Below are 18,154 nucleotides of genomic sequence, written 5' to 3' on the forward strand. Positions count from 1 at the left end.
GGGTAGAATTGCCTCTATTTTCACAGCAGCATTCTATGATTCTCATCCTGATCCCCTGTAGCCCTCATATTTCAACCTTTTATTTAGTTGCAATCAGTTCTGAGGAAGGGTCACTGGAACCAAAACATTAGCTCTGCTTTCTCTCCACAGATGCTGCTAGACCTGCTGAGCTTTTCCAGCAATTTCTGTTTTTGTTTTGTTTCTGTGTAGCTCTCCGTTTATTTCTTTCAAGTGGCCATTCCATTTCCTTTTAAAGAGCTGTTTCCATTTCTGTCATTGTTATGTCCATTGAGTTCCAGGCAATACCATTTCTTCCTCACAGTCCCACTGCATCTTTTGAATTTGCAACCCCCAGGCCTTGTATTGCCAATTTTTTGGGAAATGTTTTTCTCGCCTACCTTATAATCATGTACACCTCCATTGAATCTCCCCTCAATCACTCTTGCTCCAAGGAAAACAACTCCAGCTCTTCCAAATGAACCTTGTCACAAAAACATACCATGCCAGGAAGCATTCCAGTAAATATCCTTAGTATTGTCTCAAGGATCTTGGGAAGATGTGACCAGAACTCAAAGCAATATTCATTTTGGAGTCTAACCAAACATTTTGTAAAGATTCAACATGACTATTCTGCTTATGTACCTCCATTTATGAAACCTAAGTCCTACTGTCTCAACCACGACCTCGTGTTTCTGACCTTGAGCCAATTTTGTATCCAGTTGGACACTGACCATCCAACAGCCTCAGTTTTGTTTTCCAGTCTTTTGTGTGACACTTTGTCAAATGCTTTCTTTAAATCCACTGCATTCCTTTCATCAACTTCTCTGTTACTTCATCAAGTACAATTTGATCAGTTGCACACAATCTGCATTTTGACAAAACTGTGATAACACAGTGTGGGGCTGGAGGAACACAGCAGGCCAGGCAGCATCAGAAGAGCAGGAAAGCTGACGTTTCGGGTTGGGATCCTTCTTCAGAAATGGCTGAAGAAGGGTCCCATTAAGACGTCAGCTTTCCTGCTCCTCTGATGCTACCTAGCCTGCTGTGTTCCTCCAGCTCCACACTGTGTTATCTCTGACTCCACCATCAGCAGTTCTTACTATCTTTGACAAAACTGTGTTGTCTCTCCTTAATTAACTCAAACGTCTTCAAATGCCTGGTGATATTTTCCCTGATTATTGTTTCCAAAGCCTTAACTGGCTTACAATTGCCAGGGCCATTGTTGCACATTTTCTTGAATAAGCGTGCCACATTTGCCAGTCTTCAATCATCTGGCACCTCCCCTCTTTCCAGGAAAAGTCGATAGATTGAAGCAAGGTCTTCTGCTGAAACCCCACTTCCTACTGTCACCTGCAATGCAAGCCATCTGGACCTGGTAACAGTGCTGCGAGCACAAATTTATTTTTGTTTTTGCTTTGGTTGTGTTACTGGGATGAGTGGAATGTGGAAATGTTGTGCTGGATTGTTAGTGGGAGTCTCCTGACATGTAACAATTAAAGAAATGTCAGCTTGGCAGTATCTGGCCCATTTCAATTTTCACGTTTTCCATTTCCTCTACTCTTGGCCCTTCCAGCCCCGTAGGTCTCTGAAATATCCTTCATTCCTAGATATCCTAGATCAAGAGGGCCTCTTGTTTATTCCTAGTTTTAATCACTTCATCATTATTGGTTCCTTCAGCTATCTAGGCCCTTAGCTCTGGAATCCCTTTGCTCTCCTTTCATTAAGATACTGATAAAAAGTATCTCTTTGCCCATGTTTTTGGTCATTTGTCCTCACAATCTCTGAAGTGGCTTAGTGACCATTTTTATAATATATGATTCTGTGAATTGTTTTACCACATTGAAGAGATAGCATGAATAAATATTGCTGCTGCTAAAATGGTAACTGTCTCAACCATTGTGCTGACATCACTCCCCAAGGCTAAGTTAGGTTATACAAACCGAAAGAACTGCGGATACTTTAAAATCAAGAACAAAAACAGAAGTTGCTGGAAAAGCTCAGCAGGTCTGGCAGCATCTGTGAAGAAAAAATTAGAGTTAACGTTTCGGGTCCGATTCTGAGGAAGGGTTGCCGGACCCGAAACGTTAACGCTAGGTTAGGTTATAGTTCAGGGTTTCTCACTGAAATAATTTTCGAAATTTATGATGAGTAATTCTCAGTCAATTGGCATGGCGAACTGTTCCCGAAACGTCAGCTTTCCTGCTCCTCTGATGCTGCTTGGCCTGCTGTGTTCATCCAGCTCTACACCTTGTTATCTCAGATTCTCCAGCATCTGCAGTTCCTACTATCTCTGTTCTTGCTTAGTGTCTGTTTCTCTCCCCAACCCTCCAGCACCCGCAGTACTTTGCTCAGCGTCTTGTTTTATGGTCTCCTGTAGGGAAGCCCATTCTGGAGCCATGCACTTGTTCCAATGATGGGACCTTCTTTCAGCCTCACTGCTTGAGCTGCAAAGGAGTTAAAAGTAGGCAGCCTCCACAGTGTGAGCACCAAAAGCCAAACGACCCCACAGCTGTGATTGACACGATGACGGAGCAATCAGAGAGAGGGAGTTGCCGGAGGGGGCGTGCCCTTCTGCCGTTAACACCAATAAGCAGCCTCTGGGGAGAGAAGAAGGCGGGATCAGAGATGCATTGAAAGAGCAACTCTACACAGGTCCAACTGTTAGGGGATGATAACGCAAAAGCAACCTATCTTGCCAGTTTAATTTGATTATTGTTTTCCTTCGACTCTGTTTCAATAAATGTGAGGCTTCCGGTAGTTTTACTTTAGTTTCATTTTAACACAGACCATGGCTACTGAAAAAGCAGGTAAAATCGTTTTGCCTTGTCCTAATGACGCTGATTGTGCTGCAAACCCAAATTCATTTTTGTTTTTTGCTTTAGTGGTGTTACTGGGGTGAGTGGAATGTGGAAATGTTGTGCTGGATTGTTAGTGGGAATCTCCTGACATGTAACAATTAAATAAGAAAAATTCCGACCAATCCGTCAGAGCTACATAGTATTAGGACCTCTCATGGCATTAATGTTTTGGCGTTAGCACACATTAGTCCGCCTGTGTTCTGGATTCAAACAGGGTAGGCCGGAGCTAAATGGATGCAAAGTGTGACATGTGCCTTTTCTGATAGCCCCTTTCCTGTCACGGCTTCATTGCCATTGGCTATCCACAGAAATGGCCCAGCTACCGAGCCGTTTCTCAGCTGGAAGCTGTGGGGACACACAGTGCCTGACGGTGCTCTGTACGAATCCCGGGGCTTTCAGTACTGACAGTCCTGTCAAACACCCTGCACCGTACCAGCTGTCCTGAAAAAGGATAACCAGTTCCGGTTATAGAGAGCAGGGCTATTCTCCCTCTTCCCCATGAAAAAGAAACACTTTAGCCCATTTCTCATTTATTGCAGTTCTGTGGCCTCGCAGTTTCCAATGAAGCTTTAATCTCCCACTCATTGAGAACGGCGAGCCAGCAGAATATTTATGGCGAAACGGACGAGCATCCCCGACATAGAACAAGGAGAGTTCAGACAGAAACAAACACCATTACTGCAGTCATGTGTGGAGTTTAAAGGCAAGGTAATAGGGGAAGGATTGAGATTCACTTGTCAACACCATCTCCCTCTCTGTCCTGCTGTTGTTCTTTGGCCCGAAGCTCGCGGTGTAAATCAGGAGGCTGTGTGTGTGTGTGTTTTATGGATATGATTGCAATATAATGCTACACGCCAGATATCTGCATTTTGATGCAGTCATGTAGAAACACGCCAGAAGCGACACTCTGTCTGACGTGTGGGTATACACGGGGCCCATGTGAGAGGCAGCCCTCCCCACGGATGAATGGCTCACTGGAAGAAAGAACCGGGCAACGGGAAAGGAGATATTACGAGCTAGAGGCAAACTTTAGTCAGCCATAGGAAGGGAGATATGATGCAGGTGGATGGAGAGGAAGAGATCGGCTTTTAGATACAAAAAGTAGGGTATTGCTGATGCCCTAAGACTTACTGATAGACATGCTGCAGGGAGGTATAGAGAGAGACTGCACAGAGAGAGAGAGAGCACACAAATAGAGCACACTGCATAGAGACAAGACGCAGAAAAAAAACACTGCATAGAGAGAGAGAGACTTTAGACACAGATAGAAATACACTACACAGACGGGGACTAGATACAGATACACTGCATAGACAGATAGAGAGAAACTAGGTACTGATAGAGATACACTGCCTAGAGCCAGTCTAGATACAGAGGCATTGCAAAGAGAGAGAGAGACTTTAGATAGATAGCGATACACTGCATAGAGAAGGACTAGATACAGATTGAGATACACTGCACAAAGACTAGATTCAGATAGATACACGATGCATAGACAGAGAGAGAGAGAGAGTTTAGATACAGATCGAGTACACTTCATAGTGAGAGAGAGGCTAGACCCAGTTAGAGAGACACTGCATAGAGAGAGAGAGAGACCAGATACAGTTAGAGATGCACTACATAGAAAGAGAGAGAGAGAGAAAGAGACTAGATCCAGATAGACGCTGCAGAGAGTGAGAGGCTAGATGCAGATGGAGATACTCTGCACAGAGGGAGACTTTAAATTGAGATGTACAGCAGACAGAGGGAAAGACAGGTGAAATAAAGATAGAAGTATACTGCAGAGAAATATACTTTAGATAGATATGGGTAAGATATATTTGTACAGAGACAGACGTTACATAGATACAGGGAGAGTTTAGTTAGATGAAGATAGAGCTTTACCATAGAGAGACAGACTTTAGCTTATTAAAAACAGGGTTTCACTGCTGAGTGATAGAGTAATTTTGATTGATACAGATGGAGGTATTCTGCAGAAAGACAAACTGAAAGACATAAAGTTCAGATCGATACGGAGTAGGGCTGTATTGCAGAGAACGAGAAAGTTGGGGTCTTGTGCCGTATTGGTGCCAGTGAATTGTCATCAGGTTTTATGTAAGCCTGTTCTTCTTTGCCACTGAAGTCCAAAACAACATGGAAAAGGATGCGCAGAGATAGAGAGATTTTAGATAAAAAAATATACTGCAGACAGTAGGGAAGGGAGATCTAGGCCCGAAACATCAGCTTTCCTGCTCCTCTGATGCTGCTTGGCCTGCTGTGTTCATCCAGCTCTACACCTTATTATTTCAGGGAAGGGAGAAATTTCTGTTTCACACAGGTATACAGCCTAAAACCAAAGGAAGAGACAATCTTGTGATGGTTGAAAAAATCAACAGAAGGACAATGAAAGAAATTTCCAGTGGATTAAGGTTGATATTTGCTGCAGAAATAGAGAAAGGAATTTCAGTGGAAACAGATACTTATTCAGAGACAGACGTTGGATTTTCATATTAGAAATAAGCGGCTTGAGTACGAAATTTTTCTAACTTGGCAAATCTAATATTCTAGAAAGTAACCTGTCCGTCCCAATTTTCACTCAGAGATAAAAGGGAGAAGGGAAGGGGTATGTGGTGGGTTTTTTTTGCTTCTTCATGTCAATTATTTAGTTATATTTTACGCTCTCCAGCACACACCCTTTCAAACCCCACCCAATCTCCATGACAACTCATGACACTTCCAAGTCATGCACCCAGCATGCACTCTCTATCAAACCAGTGAATGCTGTGGTTAAAATAAAAGTTGTTACCGCCCTATAAAAGTGTCTATCAAACAGAGTTGTAAATATCAGTAAAAGACTTTTCTTTATCTAGTAGAAATAAACATTAAGCCATTGACAAAAGAGATGGTAGAGGAAGAAAAAAATATACTTAAAGCATTTTAAAGATGTCGATCATGGATTTGTTGTATGTGGTTACACTTTTTCATGGGATGTCAGTGTCACTGGCTAGACCAGCATTTATTGCCCAACGTTAATTGCCCAGAGGGCGTTGCTGTGAGTCTGGAGTCACCTGTCGGCCACACCAGTTAAGGATGGCAGTTTCCTTCCCTAAAGGACATTAGTGAACCAGATTGATTTTTCCAACAATCGACAAAGGATCCATGGTCATCACTAGACTCTTAATCCAGATTTGTTTTCTATTGAATTCAAATCCCACCATCTGCCATGGTGATAGCAGATGTGATAATGCCACCAGGCCATCACTTGTTATCCATCCTTAGTTGCCCTTGAGAAACTGCTGATGAGCTGACTTCTTGAACTGCTGAAGTACGTTTGATGTAGTGACACCCACAGTGCTATCAGGGAATCACTTCAAGGATTTCAGCCAGTGACACTGAAGGAATGGTGATATATTTCCAATATATCAGGATAGTGTATGGCTTGGAAGGGACCTTGCAGATGATGATGTTCCCATGTTCTTGTCATTCTAGATGCCATTAGCTATGAGTTTGGAAAGTGCTGTCTAAGGAGCCTTGATGAATTTCTGCAGTCAATCATATAGATGGTACACACTGCTGCCACTGTGCATCATTGGTGGAAGGACTGAATGTGGATATGCAGGCTGCTTTGTACATCTCTGGAACTGAGCTTTTTTGAGTGTTGTTACAGCTGCACCAATCCAGGAAACTGGGGAGTATTCCGTCACACTCCTGACTTGTGCCTTGTAGATGATATAGAGGCCTTGGGGAGTCAGGAAACGAGTTTCTCGCTGTGGTATTGCTAACTTCTGGGCTGCTCTTGTAGCTGCAGAATTTATATGGCTGGTCCAATTCAGTTTCTGGTCAATATTCTTGGATGCTGATTGTGGGGGATTCAGCGAGGTAACAGTTCTGAATGTCAAGGGGTGATGGTCAGATTCCCTTTCTATTGAAATGCTAATTGTGTGACAGAAATGTTACTTGTCACTTGTCTGCTCAAAGCTGGGTGTTCTCCATGTGCTGCTGCATTAGGACAGTGCTATCAAGTTGTGCTTTAATGTGATGCCAGTAGAACAAGCATCACAAAACCTTAGCAGCAATGAGCACCTCTGCCAGTCCCACTGCATGACACCATGAACCTGGTGTCAAAGAGGCTGGTTGTAGAATTAATGAGCAGGCAAGCAGAACAACTTTGTTTTCTATTCGTTCACAGGATGTGGGTGACTCTGGCTAGACCAGCATTTATTGCCCATTCCAGAGAGCAATTAAGAGTCAATCACATTACTGTGGGTCTAGAGTCACATGTAGTCCAGACCAGGTAAGGATGGCAAATTCCTTCGCTGAAGGATGTTAGTGAACCAGATGGGTTTTTCTGACAATTGACAATGGTTTCATGCTCATTATTAGACTCTTAATTCTAGATTTTTATTGAACTCATATTCCACCATCTGCTATAGCAGGATTCAAACCCGTGTCCCCGGGACATTACTTGGGTCTGCAGATTAACAGGCCATTACATTCGCAATTATGAAAAGTCGGCATTGGTCAGGATTGGATCACCTGCCATAAATCTCCCTGGGGCAGCTGCTGCCAAGGCACAGAGGGGAATGACCAAATTCTAAGGAGTTTCTGGCAAAGTATAACAAATTCCAAGGGTCTGTTAAGTTTCAAGATACCCTCATAGCCTTAATGGAATGTAAATAGTTTTCTTCCATAGTTAGAAAATGCCCTTTTGTTGCAACTGGATAAGGAATGTCAAACTTCCACCATACTGTCTGCAGTCTGCATGGATTTGTGTTGAACTTGTCTTTTATTGTTTGATAATTTATGAATAAAGTAAACTTTTGAAACTCAAAGAAGAGAACAGACAGACATGGAAATTTCCATCTCCTGTTGAGTGCCATAATAATGTTATTTTAAGTTTGGGCTTTTTGGATAGGAGTAGGAGGACACTTTAACTTGGTGCTTAACCCTAAATGTGGAACAGTGTTTCCTTCACCAGTCCTGAGCTCTCCTCACTTATTCATCACCAAGATCTGGCTACTCAAAGAAATTACATGGCATGAAATGTCTTCATGTTTTCTGTTTATTCTTGCGGCTCAGAGCACTCAGCACCCCAAAGAAACAATTTAAACTTCCATAGAATCCCTACAGTGTGGAAACAGGCCAGTTGGCTCAACAAGTCCACACCAAACCCCTGAAGAGCATCAAACCCAGATCCATCCTCTTACCCTCTCCTTGTAACCCTGCATTTCCCATGGTTAATGCGCCTAACATACATGCCCCTGGTGCAATGGGCAGTTTAGTATGGCCAATCCACCCAAGCTGCACATCTTTGGATTGTGGGAGGAAATGGAGCACCCAGCAGAAACCCACACAGACACCAGGAGAATGTGCAAACTCCACACAGACAGTTGCCTGAGAGTGGAATCAAACCCATGTGCCTGGTCCTGTCAGGCAGCAGTGCTAACCACTGAGCCACCGTGCTGCCCAAATGTAGAAGACTGGAGCAGATAACTTTATTTTGTAATGAATTAAAGATGTAAAATCAGTACAAGACCGGAAAAGCATCATTTGTTGATTTGTTTCCATATTGTTTCACGCCTTGAACTTCCCAAATGAAAGAGTGTATCCTGTACAATAGACATAACCGATCTTCTAATGAATATAAGTCACTTTTGCAAATTAGTTTAGTTACCATCATGAGCTGGTATACCAGATCTATTGCAATAAAAAATATCATTTCCCATTTACTAAAATATAAATATAAATCTCAGAAAAGATTACAACTCCAGTACTCTTGCAACATTCAACATCACCAAATGTGGTACTCAATAACAAAGATAAAATCATGGGCATTACTGTATATTTCAGGTAAAGCACCATGCTTGTGATGCCACTTCTGACTTGGATAGGATTATTGACATATAAATCACAGAGAGTTAATTTGATTTGTATTATCTTGATTGAAAAATGAGGCGTATTTTTTGGAAATACATAAGTGACTCAAATATAGGGGTATGGGGTCAAATTTCAAAATTTGCCAATTTTACCAAGCTTTGTAGTTGTGACAAGTTGTGACAAATTGTGAGTATTATACAATCAACTGCAATGGTACCTCGGCTGGAAAAATGGACAGACAAGTAGCAGATGCAATTCAATACAGAATGGTGTGAGATAGGGAGAGGAAACGTAGATTTAATGGCACAGACCTAAGAAGTGGTGTAGGGGGACTTGGGGTCAATGGCGTAAGTGGCAGAACGTATAGAGTATGAGGTTAACAAAACACATTGGGCTGCGAAAATATCAGGGATGTTATGCTTAAATAATATAAGATGTGGTTTAGGCCACAATTAAAGTGTTGTGTCCAGTTCTATCTCCACACTTTAAGGAAGATGTGAATGTCCTTGAAAACATGCTGAAGAGACATTTATTTTCTATTCATTCATAGAGCTTTGACGTGACTGACGTTATTGCCCATCCCTAATTGCCCTTGAGAAGGTGGTGGTGAGCTGCCTTCTTGGACTGCTGCAGTCCACCTGGTAGAGGTAGACCCACAATGTCCTTAGGGAGGGAATTCCAGGGTTTTGACCCAGCGACAATGGAAGAACAGTGATATATTTCCAAGTCAGGATGGTGAGAGGCTTGGAGGGGGTGGTGTTCCCATGTATCCGCTGTCCATGTCCTTCTAGATAGAAGTGGTCATGGGTTTGGAAGGTGATGTATGAGGATCTTGGTGATTTTCTGCAGGGTATCTTGTAGATAGCACACACTGCTGCTACTGAGTGTCAGTGGTGAAGGGAGTGGATATTTGTGGATCTGGTGCCAACCATGTGGGCTGCATTCTCCTGGTTGGTGTCAAGCTACTTGAGTGTTGCTGGAACTGCATTTTTTCAGGCATATGGCGAATATTCCATCACATGCCTGACTTCTGCTGTGCAGATGGTGAACAATTATTGCGGAGTCCAGAGGTCAAATACATGCTGTAGTATTCCTAGCCTCTGACCTGTTCTTGTAGCCAGAGTATTTACGTCACTAGTCCAGCTTAGTTTCTGATCAATGATTACACTTAGGTTGATAGTGAAGGTATCGCCATTGAAAGTCAAAGGGTGGTGGTTATATTCTCGCTTATTGGAGATGGTTTTTGTGTCGCGTGAATGTTACTTGTCACTTTTCAGCCCAAGCTTGAGTATTATCCAGATCTTGTCGCATTTGGACTTGTACTGCTTCAGATCTCCCAGAATGGTTCCAGAGCCGAGGGGTTTTCGTGACCAAGTTAGGGTGAATAAGCTGAGTTTGTTCTCCTTGAAGCAAAACAGGTTGAGGCAGGATCTGACAGAGCTGTACAACATTATGACAGGTTTAGATAAAGTAGACAAAGAAAACCTGTTTTATTAGCTGATTGTGTAAGGACTAGGGGGCAAAGATTTAAGGTTTTAAGGTGTGAAGAAGAGCTTATGCAGGGGGGGTAATGACTTGAAAGTAGAATTTTGATGGAATCAGAGACAATGAATAATGTCAAAAAGAAATTGGATGTTTACATGAGTGCAGGCTCATGTCAGGCTATGGGCACAGGGAGGAGAATGGGCCTGACTAGACTGTTCCATAGACAGCCATACATTAGTGGGCTGAGATGAGAGAAATTTAATTCAGAATTGGTGTTCAGAGATCCATCTTTGTAAAAATGACTGTGAGAAAATAGAACAGCATGTCAGAGGAAACCCTGGAGATTTTATATTATGGGATTGAAATGAACTCTCATTCAGTAACCTGCACTTGATGCTCAGTTCCACTGTCATTTTTCAAACTGAATATTGGAATAGACATGAAAAGGGTGGCCCATTTCAACCCCTTTGAGTCCCTACTGCTAGTGAATGAGGCTATACTTAAACTTGTTGGAATATCACATCTGATTTGCTGTGTGTGAACACTGCAGATTTATAAAATCATTCCTTAGACTTAAAGTCATTGAGGGGATGTGAATGACAGATAGATCCTTAACCTGGAAGTGGAGCTATATGAGGTAGCAGTAATCCCATTAGGCTGTTCTCTCATTGGAGCAAGGCAACTGGTGGGTGATTGTAAAAGGTCAGTCAGCACAGTTCAGAAGGCAGGACCTAGATGGTGACCTCAGCTGATGTGGGAATTGAACCCACACTGTTGGTGTCACTCTGGGTTGCAAACCAACCATCCAAACTAACCAACTCCCATTTCGAGGTACACATTAGGGAGATGATGTCCAACAGCAACAGTGTCATGGCTAACAAATAGGAGAGGATGTGCTGCTCTGGGTAACCACTTACTGCTCCGAAATAGACTATGGTTTAATGTTCACCTTGGGCAGCATAGGTGGTTTGAGAAAGGATTCAATTATAAAGAACTTACTGGCATTCAGTCTGCACATGTGTTTTGGATCACAGTGGTCACTGTTAGTTGTGCAGGTAGTGCTCTTGTGTCTGAGTCAGAAAGTAGTGATGCCACTTCTAAGAGTTAAATCTAACCTGAAACTCCCAGTGCGGTTTGGACAGAGTGCTGCATTGTTGGAAATACTGTTTTTAGGTGAGACATAAAACAGACAGTCCTGCCTTCCCTGTCAGCTGGATGTTTGATCCGGTAGTGTTATTGTCAAGTTCAGTGAGTGAGTTTTCCCCAGTGCCTAGCCCAATGTTCATCCTCCAACTGACATCACTAAATATGATCATTACTGTATAGCTGTTTGTAGGAATTCATTGTGTTCAATTTGGCTGATGCATTTCAGCTCCAACAAATTGTAATTATCCAGCATCTTTTAAGAATGTAAAATGTCACAGGCACTGGTTTGAGGTTAGAATAATGACAAAACTGCAAGAGTACCTTATTGACCCTGAAGAACTTTGGCTGAAATATGTTTTATAATTGTAAGTCCTTCCTTAGGTTAGAGGTTATCTTCAACTGGTTTCAATTTCAAAGTGATGTCGAGGTAAGTGCTCACAAATTAAAATACATTCACCTTGCTTAATAGTGTGATATAAACAGATTGTATTGTCAAACAAATGGTTTATCTCTTCTTGTAAAGAACTTTACCAAGCTAAATAGTCCACAAGTGGGTGGAAAAGCTAACAACAAAATATTACTGTTTTGTTTTTGCTTTAGATAGGCTTCATTCACACTAAATAAAGGACTGAAGCTAAGTTCCCATCACATTCTATATTACATGGGCTGCAAAATGAGTTCTCTGGTTTTCCTATTTCTTTATCTCATATCACGATAACATTGGTTAATACTGAAAATAACTTCACAGGTTACTGCAATTCTCAAACTCATTCTGTTTGGTCTCGGACAGTGAGTGTCGCAATGTCAAAGCAGTGGACAAGATTATTCTTTATTCATCCAAGAAAATGCCTTTTATAGATAAAACCTCTCAGTAATCTCAGAACATCTTAAATCATGGCCACTTTCCTAATGTGGTCACGTTTTTAATTTTAAAAATATACTTTACTCATAAAAAAAACTATACCTATACATAGTCACAAACGCAGTTTGGTTCTGTACAACAGCATATGAAGGAAACAAGTAAACACTGAAGTTTGACTCTATCCAACAAACAAACCAGACACCTCTTACTTGAACCAGACAATATTTACATATTTTTGAGATGCTAGGAGAGTCCAATAACTGAAAAGACCCCCATTTAGCTTCAGCAGGAAGACCCAGTCTTTCCCCACTGTGCCTTGGCTGCAGCTGCCCCAAACTTCAGTGCATCCCTTAGCACGTAGCCCTGGACCTTGGAATGTGCCAGTCTGCAACGCTTGGTTGGGGTCAATCCTTGCTCTGGAAGACCAATGGGATTTGGGCAGTCCAATGAGCGTCTTTCACCAAGTTGATGATCCTCCAGGTACTGTCACTGTTTGTCTTGGTGTGTAGTCCCAGGGAACAGACTGTAGAACAGAGTCCTGCGTCACGGAACTGCACAAGGCAAACCCTGACAAAAACTGCTGCATCTTTCTCCTTCACAAAGGCACATTCCAGCAAGGGATATGTGACAGTCTCTACCCCACCCCCACCCTTTCGCTGCTTTGAGGGCAGAGTGCAGTGGCACAGACAGACTGAGCGTTCAAGAAGGATCTCATAAGTAGTGCCCTTCTCACCACCAGCCAAGCAATGTCTTGGTGTTTGTTGGACAGTTACGGAAATGAGGCATTCTGCCAAATGACTTTGACAGTCTGCTCAGGGAACAACCCGACAGGATTTACCGTCTCCTTTTCCACAGGGTCTCAAGGGCGCTACGGGCTGACCACTTCGTGATGGACTTGTAGTCTACTGTTATAAGATAGGAAAGGTGGCAGTCAAGTTGTGCACAGCAAGCTCCCACATGCAACACATACAACAGTCAGGCAACAATTTTTTCAAGTGTTGCTGATTGATAGATACGTATTAGGCAGGACTATGGATGATCTTCCCTGCTCTTCTTTGAAATACCATTGTAATGGACCAGACCAAATCCCCTCAAAACATACCAAGGACTTATCCCATACTCCTATTTGCAGGTAATTTAAAGACAAGTGTTAGGTGTTGACTTCCAGATGTGATTCAATTGGTCAAACCACTAGGCTTTAAGCATAGCACACTTTATTCTTATACCAAGTTAAATTACAAACAAAAAAAAATTCACATAGCTTTAACTATATTTAAAAGTCTTAATATGTTATTTATCTACTAATCATCAACTGTTCCAATAGCAGCATCCCATAAACACACCCTTGGCAAAGGCAAATTCAGCAAAATTGTGTTATTCTCACAAATGTTCTTCTCACTCTAACTCAGCAGAATGACATGCTGAAAGAAACAGGTTAGCAACAGAAAGAGATTTCAAGCTTTTTGCAGCAGCAGAGAGAGAGCTATATCGTGGAGATCCAACTCCCAAAATCCCTAGCTTCAAAAACTGAAAGCAAAATCTAAAACCCTGGGTCTGTGTGGGCCTGACTCCAACCACACATGGTTCTTTTGTCTACATTTTAAAAAGAAGCTAAAGCCATTTACTCTGCTTTTTATAGAGCAGACCTCAGTGCCAGATTTCTAACATTTGGTTTCAAGACAATCAGGACAGAACAAATCCCTTTTAAACACATATCTCATCCCAAGCATCAGGGAAACTTTTATATCCACCAGAAAGGATGGACAGGTCCCCAGTTTAAAAAAAACTGAAAGAACTGTGGATGCTGTAAATCAGGAACAAAAACAGAAGTTGCTGGAAGCTCATTAGGTCTGGCAGCATTTGTGAAGAAAAAAATCAGAGTTAAAATTTCGGGACCGGTGACCTCCCTCAGAACTGGGGATGCTGCCAGACCTGCTGAGCTTCCCACAACTTTTGTTTTTGCCCAGTTTAAGACCGCCTTTCAAAGATAGCATCTCTGACAGCATGGCGCACACTGTCAGTACTGTACTGGGAGGTGGCCTAGAGAGAAAGTAAATAGATGCATAAGTAAAACCTGAGATAACAAGGTGTAGAACTGGATGAACACAGCAGGCCAAGCAGCACCAGAGGACCAGGAAAGCTGATGTTTCGGGCCTAGACCCTTCCTCAGGAATCTGAAGAAGGGTCGAGGCCCGAAACGTCAGCTTTCCTGCACCTCTGATGCTGCTTGGCCTGTTGTGTTCATCCAGCTCTACACCTTGTTATCTCAGATTCTCCAGCATCTACAGTTCCTACCATCTCATAAGCAAAACCTACTGGATTCCTTCTTCCTCCTCCCCTCAACCTCCCCTCACCGGACCGTCTTCACAGGCTGTAAGGACGATCATTCTTTTAAACTCCCCTGTGAAAAAAAGGTGCTGGAAATACCAGCAGGTCTGGCAGCAACTGAGGGGAGAGAGACAGATTCAACGGTTCAGAACATATGTGACTGCTTCTGTTCTGTAGGAGTGTCATATTCAACTCAGAATATTCTCACATTGCTGATTTCCTTCCTAAAGCTGTTACTGAACCAGATGAGTTTCAAAATCACCATTGAGGAAATTAGCTAGCAATTCATGATTTTTAAAATTATTTGTTAATTGAATTTAATTTCCACCAGTTGCCACAGTGGGTTTTGAACATACATCCTCAAGCAGTAGGAATACTAGTCTAGTGATATTACCACTGCACCACTATCAACACCCTGGGGTAAGAAGTGCCATTGATCAGAAACTAACCTGGAGAAGCCATGAAAGTATTATGGCTGAAAGGGTGCAGAGGAATTGTGCAGTGAATAGCTCACACCTTGTCTCCCCAAAGCCTACTGTCCACACACCATGTACAAGGTACAAGTCAGGAATGTGATGAAATCCTTTCAACTGTGTCTCTACTGTAAAGTACGGTTTCAGCAATAAACACAGAAGCTCAACAAAATCCAGGACAAAGCAACCTGTTGGACTGGCACCTTATCCAACATCTAAAGCATCTACATCCTCTACCTCGGATGCAGCATGTACAACAAACAAGATGCATTGTGGCAGCTTACCAAGGCTCCTTTGGCAATACCTTCAAAATCCGTGACCCCTACCAATGAGAAAGACAAGGGCAGCAGACTCATGGAAGCAACATCCACTCCAAGTTCCTTTCCAAACCACTTACTATCCTGACTTGAAATGTATGCTGGCTGTTCTTTCACTTTCGCTGGATAAAAATCCTGGAGCACTCTCCCTAAGAGCTCTGTGAGTGTACCTGCACCACACAGACTGCAGCAGTTCAGGATAGTGGCTTACCACCGCCTCCTCAAGGGGAATTAGGGGTGTACTATAAATGCAGACCTTGCCAGCAATTCATACATCCCACAAGTGAGTTAATCTGTCAAGGAAGTAATATTGGCTTGTTACTGTGGAATATTGATAATGAACATGAATAAATGTCCATTTCAGTATGAAACATGTTTTGCACAGTAATTGGGAAGTAATAGAGTGAGTGTGAGTTACGACAGGATTCAACCTGTGTGCATTAAGAGGACTGAACATGTACCAGCTGTCACGTTGCTGCAGAGTGAGACCTCCCTGTTTTTTTCTGTGAAGGTGATGGCAGTGCCTGCTGCTTGTGGAGACGTGCCAGCGATGAAGAGAGGTGATAATTGATTGGAAGATGTTGTACCCAGAGAGGAGCAGTGGGAGATGGCTGGCTGAAGCATAATCTAATTACTTCCCTGTCAGGTTCCAAAACACCCGCATTGTACAGAGCAATGAACTCCAATGTACTGGAAGGTCCCTTTTTGAATGATTTTTCTTGATCCTTCTCAAACAGAACAGTATTTCAATCAACTATCTTTCTGTTTGCCTAGTTAACATAAACACACACATTAATGGGGGTTTTAATTGGCTCAGTCAATTAGAGAGCTGGTTTGCACTGTCAGACCAATTGCTAACAGTACATGTTTAATTCCTGTACTAGGTGAGGTTACCTGAGGCTAATCCTCACCCTACACTGATCCTCGGGTTAAACTCCCCTTCAGTTGACTGTCTCCCTAGGAAAGCAAGTATCCTCTGGGACTGTGGCAGTTTTCATTTGTCCCTATGGAAGGAGACTTGCAGTTTTATTTTTCTGATCATGGAGCATCCTAAAATGTTTTTTGGCCAATGAAGCTCTCTGTTGTAATGGAGGAAACACACTAGGCAATTTGCTCAAAGCAAGCTCCCCTTTGGTAACGTGATGATAACCAGATCATCTGTTTTCTCGTGATGTTTTAGGGTCTGAGAGGAACACCCTGCTGCTCTTCTTTGAAATAGATTGTAAAGAGGAATTTATTGAAATCTACAGCACAGAAGGAGGCCATTTGGCCCATTTTGTCCATGTATCAGTCAAGTAGCCATCTATCCCTATCTCCTGCTTTCGATGCATAACCTTGTAGGCTACAACACGTCAAGCACATAATCCAAGTTCTTTTTTCCATGCTATGAAAGTTTTTGCCTCTATCACTATTTTAGGCAGTGAGTAGCAGATATTTACCACTCTTTAAGTGTAAATATTTCTCCTTCAATCCCCTCCTGCCTCATCCCAAATCAATGACCAGTGACTGTGGATCCCTCAACTAACTGGAATGGAGTCATTCTATCCACTCTGCAGTGACCCCCTCTTAATTTTATAAATTTCATTTAGATCTCCCCTCAACTTTCTCTTTCCAAAGTAAACAGCACTGACCCATATAATATTCCATCAAAACAAAAATTCTCCAGAAATAAAAAAAAATTCCTGATAAATCACCTCTGTTTCCTTTCCACTGCAATCAAACCTTTGGCATACAGTACCGTGACCAGAATGCATGTATTACTTTAGCTGGTGCCAAACTAATGTTTATATACAATTCCAGTACCACCTTGCTTGTCTTAGATTCAATGTCTCAGGTCATAAAGGCAAGCACTTTCTCAATGATCCTATTGGGCAGTGTCATGGTACCTTTGATGCCCACTTGAAAAGGCAGTCAGGTTTAAAATGTCACCTGGCAGAGGCACCTCTGACTGTGCAGTGGTCTCCCAGAACTGGGCTGGGAGGATGATCATCGAACATTGAATCCAAACTCTTCATAGAATCATTACTGCAATCGAGAAAGCTATTCCAACTATCATGCCTGTGTTGGCCCTTCAAAGGAGTATTTTACTGGCACTCCCACGTCACGACATGATCTTCATCTTCAGAAATTTAAAATATTTTAAACAAGATTACTCTGTCCATCATGTCACCACCTGCCACAAAATGTGCCATACAGCCAACTCCCATTTCCCAGCACTTGGTGCGTGACCCAGGACCTTAATTCAGTTGCATAACTGGGCACCTTTTAAAACAGAACCAAAAGAACTGCAGATGCTGTAAATCAAAAACAAAAACTGAAGTTGCTGGAAAAGCTCAGCAGGTCTGGCAGCATCTGTGAAGAAAAATCAGAGTTAACATTTCGGGTTTGATGATGCTTCCTCAGAACAGAACTGATTTTTCTTCACAGATGCTGCCAGATCTGCTGAGTTTTTCCAGCAACTTCTGTTTTTGTCCCACCTTTTAAATCAGCTAAGGGTTTCTATTTCTACTGCCTCTTCTTAGAGAGATTTCCAGACCCTTGCTGTCATCTGGTTCTTCAGGCACAGAGGTCAAAATGCTACCTACTGAGCCACATTTGACATCATGTGTATTTATATCTGTGTATCTGTTTGTCTGTCCATCAGTCTCACTTACTGCATTGATCTTACCTGATGTACCTTCCTGGCTAATATCACCTGCTTGCAGTCAAGCACACACACAAGGAGCAGAAAGTGATCCTATATGGTGAGATTCCAGTTCAGCAGAGGAGAATTGTTAGTATGTAGTGGCTGCATGAGAGTTAGTTACCATGTCCGAAAACAATGGTCTG

General features: G+C 42.4%; 1 protein-coding gene across 3 annotated transcripts in view; it reads left to right on the forward strand.

Annotated features, from left to right (window-relative positions):
• The first annotated feature begins 2,628 nt into the window (after window positions 1-2,628).
• The window catches only part of LOC109932017 (proline-rich transmembrane protein 1-like), a 30,346-nt gene continuing 14,820 nt past the window's right edge, over window positions 2,629-18,154 (forward strand). Inside the window, exons 1-2 of one of the 3 annotated variants that reach the window (XM_048616603.1) lie at window positions 2,629-2,807; window positions 3,398-3,566. Coding sequence is in view for 1 of the 3 variants with exons in the window: in XM_020531277.2 (XP_020386866.1) it covers window positions 2,789-2,807 (19 nt within the window). In the remaining 2 variants the exon portion in view is untranslated. Of the gene's footprint in view, window positions 2,808-3,397; window positions 3,567-14,975; window positions 15,486-18,154 lie in introns of those variants that run through there. The other 2 variants (XM_020531277.2, XM_048616604.1) reach the window with 2 other exon arrangements.

This window comes from Rhincodon typus, chromosome 35 (assembly GCF_021869965.1).
Source record: "Rhincodon typus isolate 14 chromosome 35, sRhiTyp1.1, whole genome shotgun sequence".
Classification (NCBI taxonomy): domain Eukaryota; kingdom Metazoa; phylum Chordata; class Chondrichthyes; order Orectolobiformes; family Rhincodontidae; genus Rhincodon; species Rhincodon typus.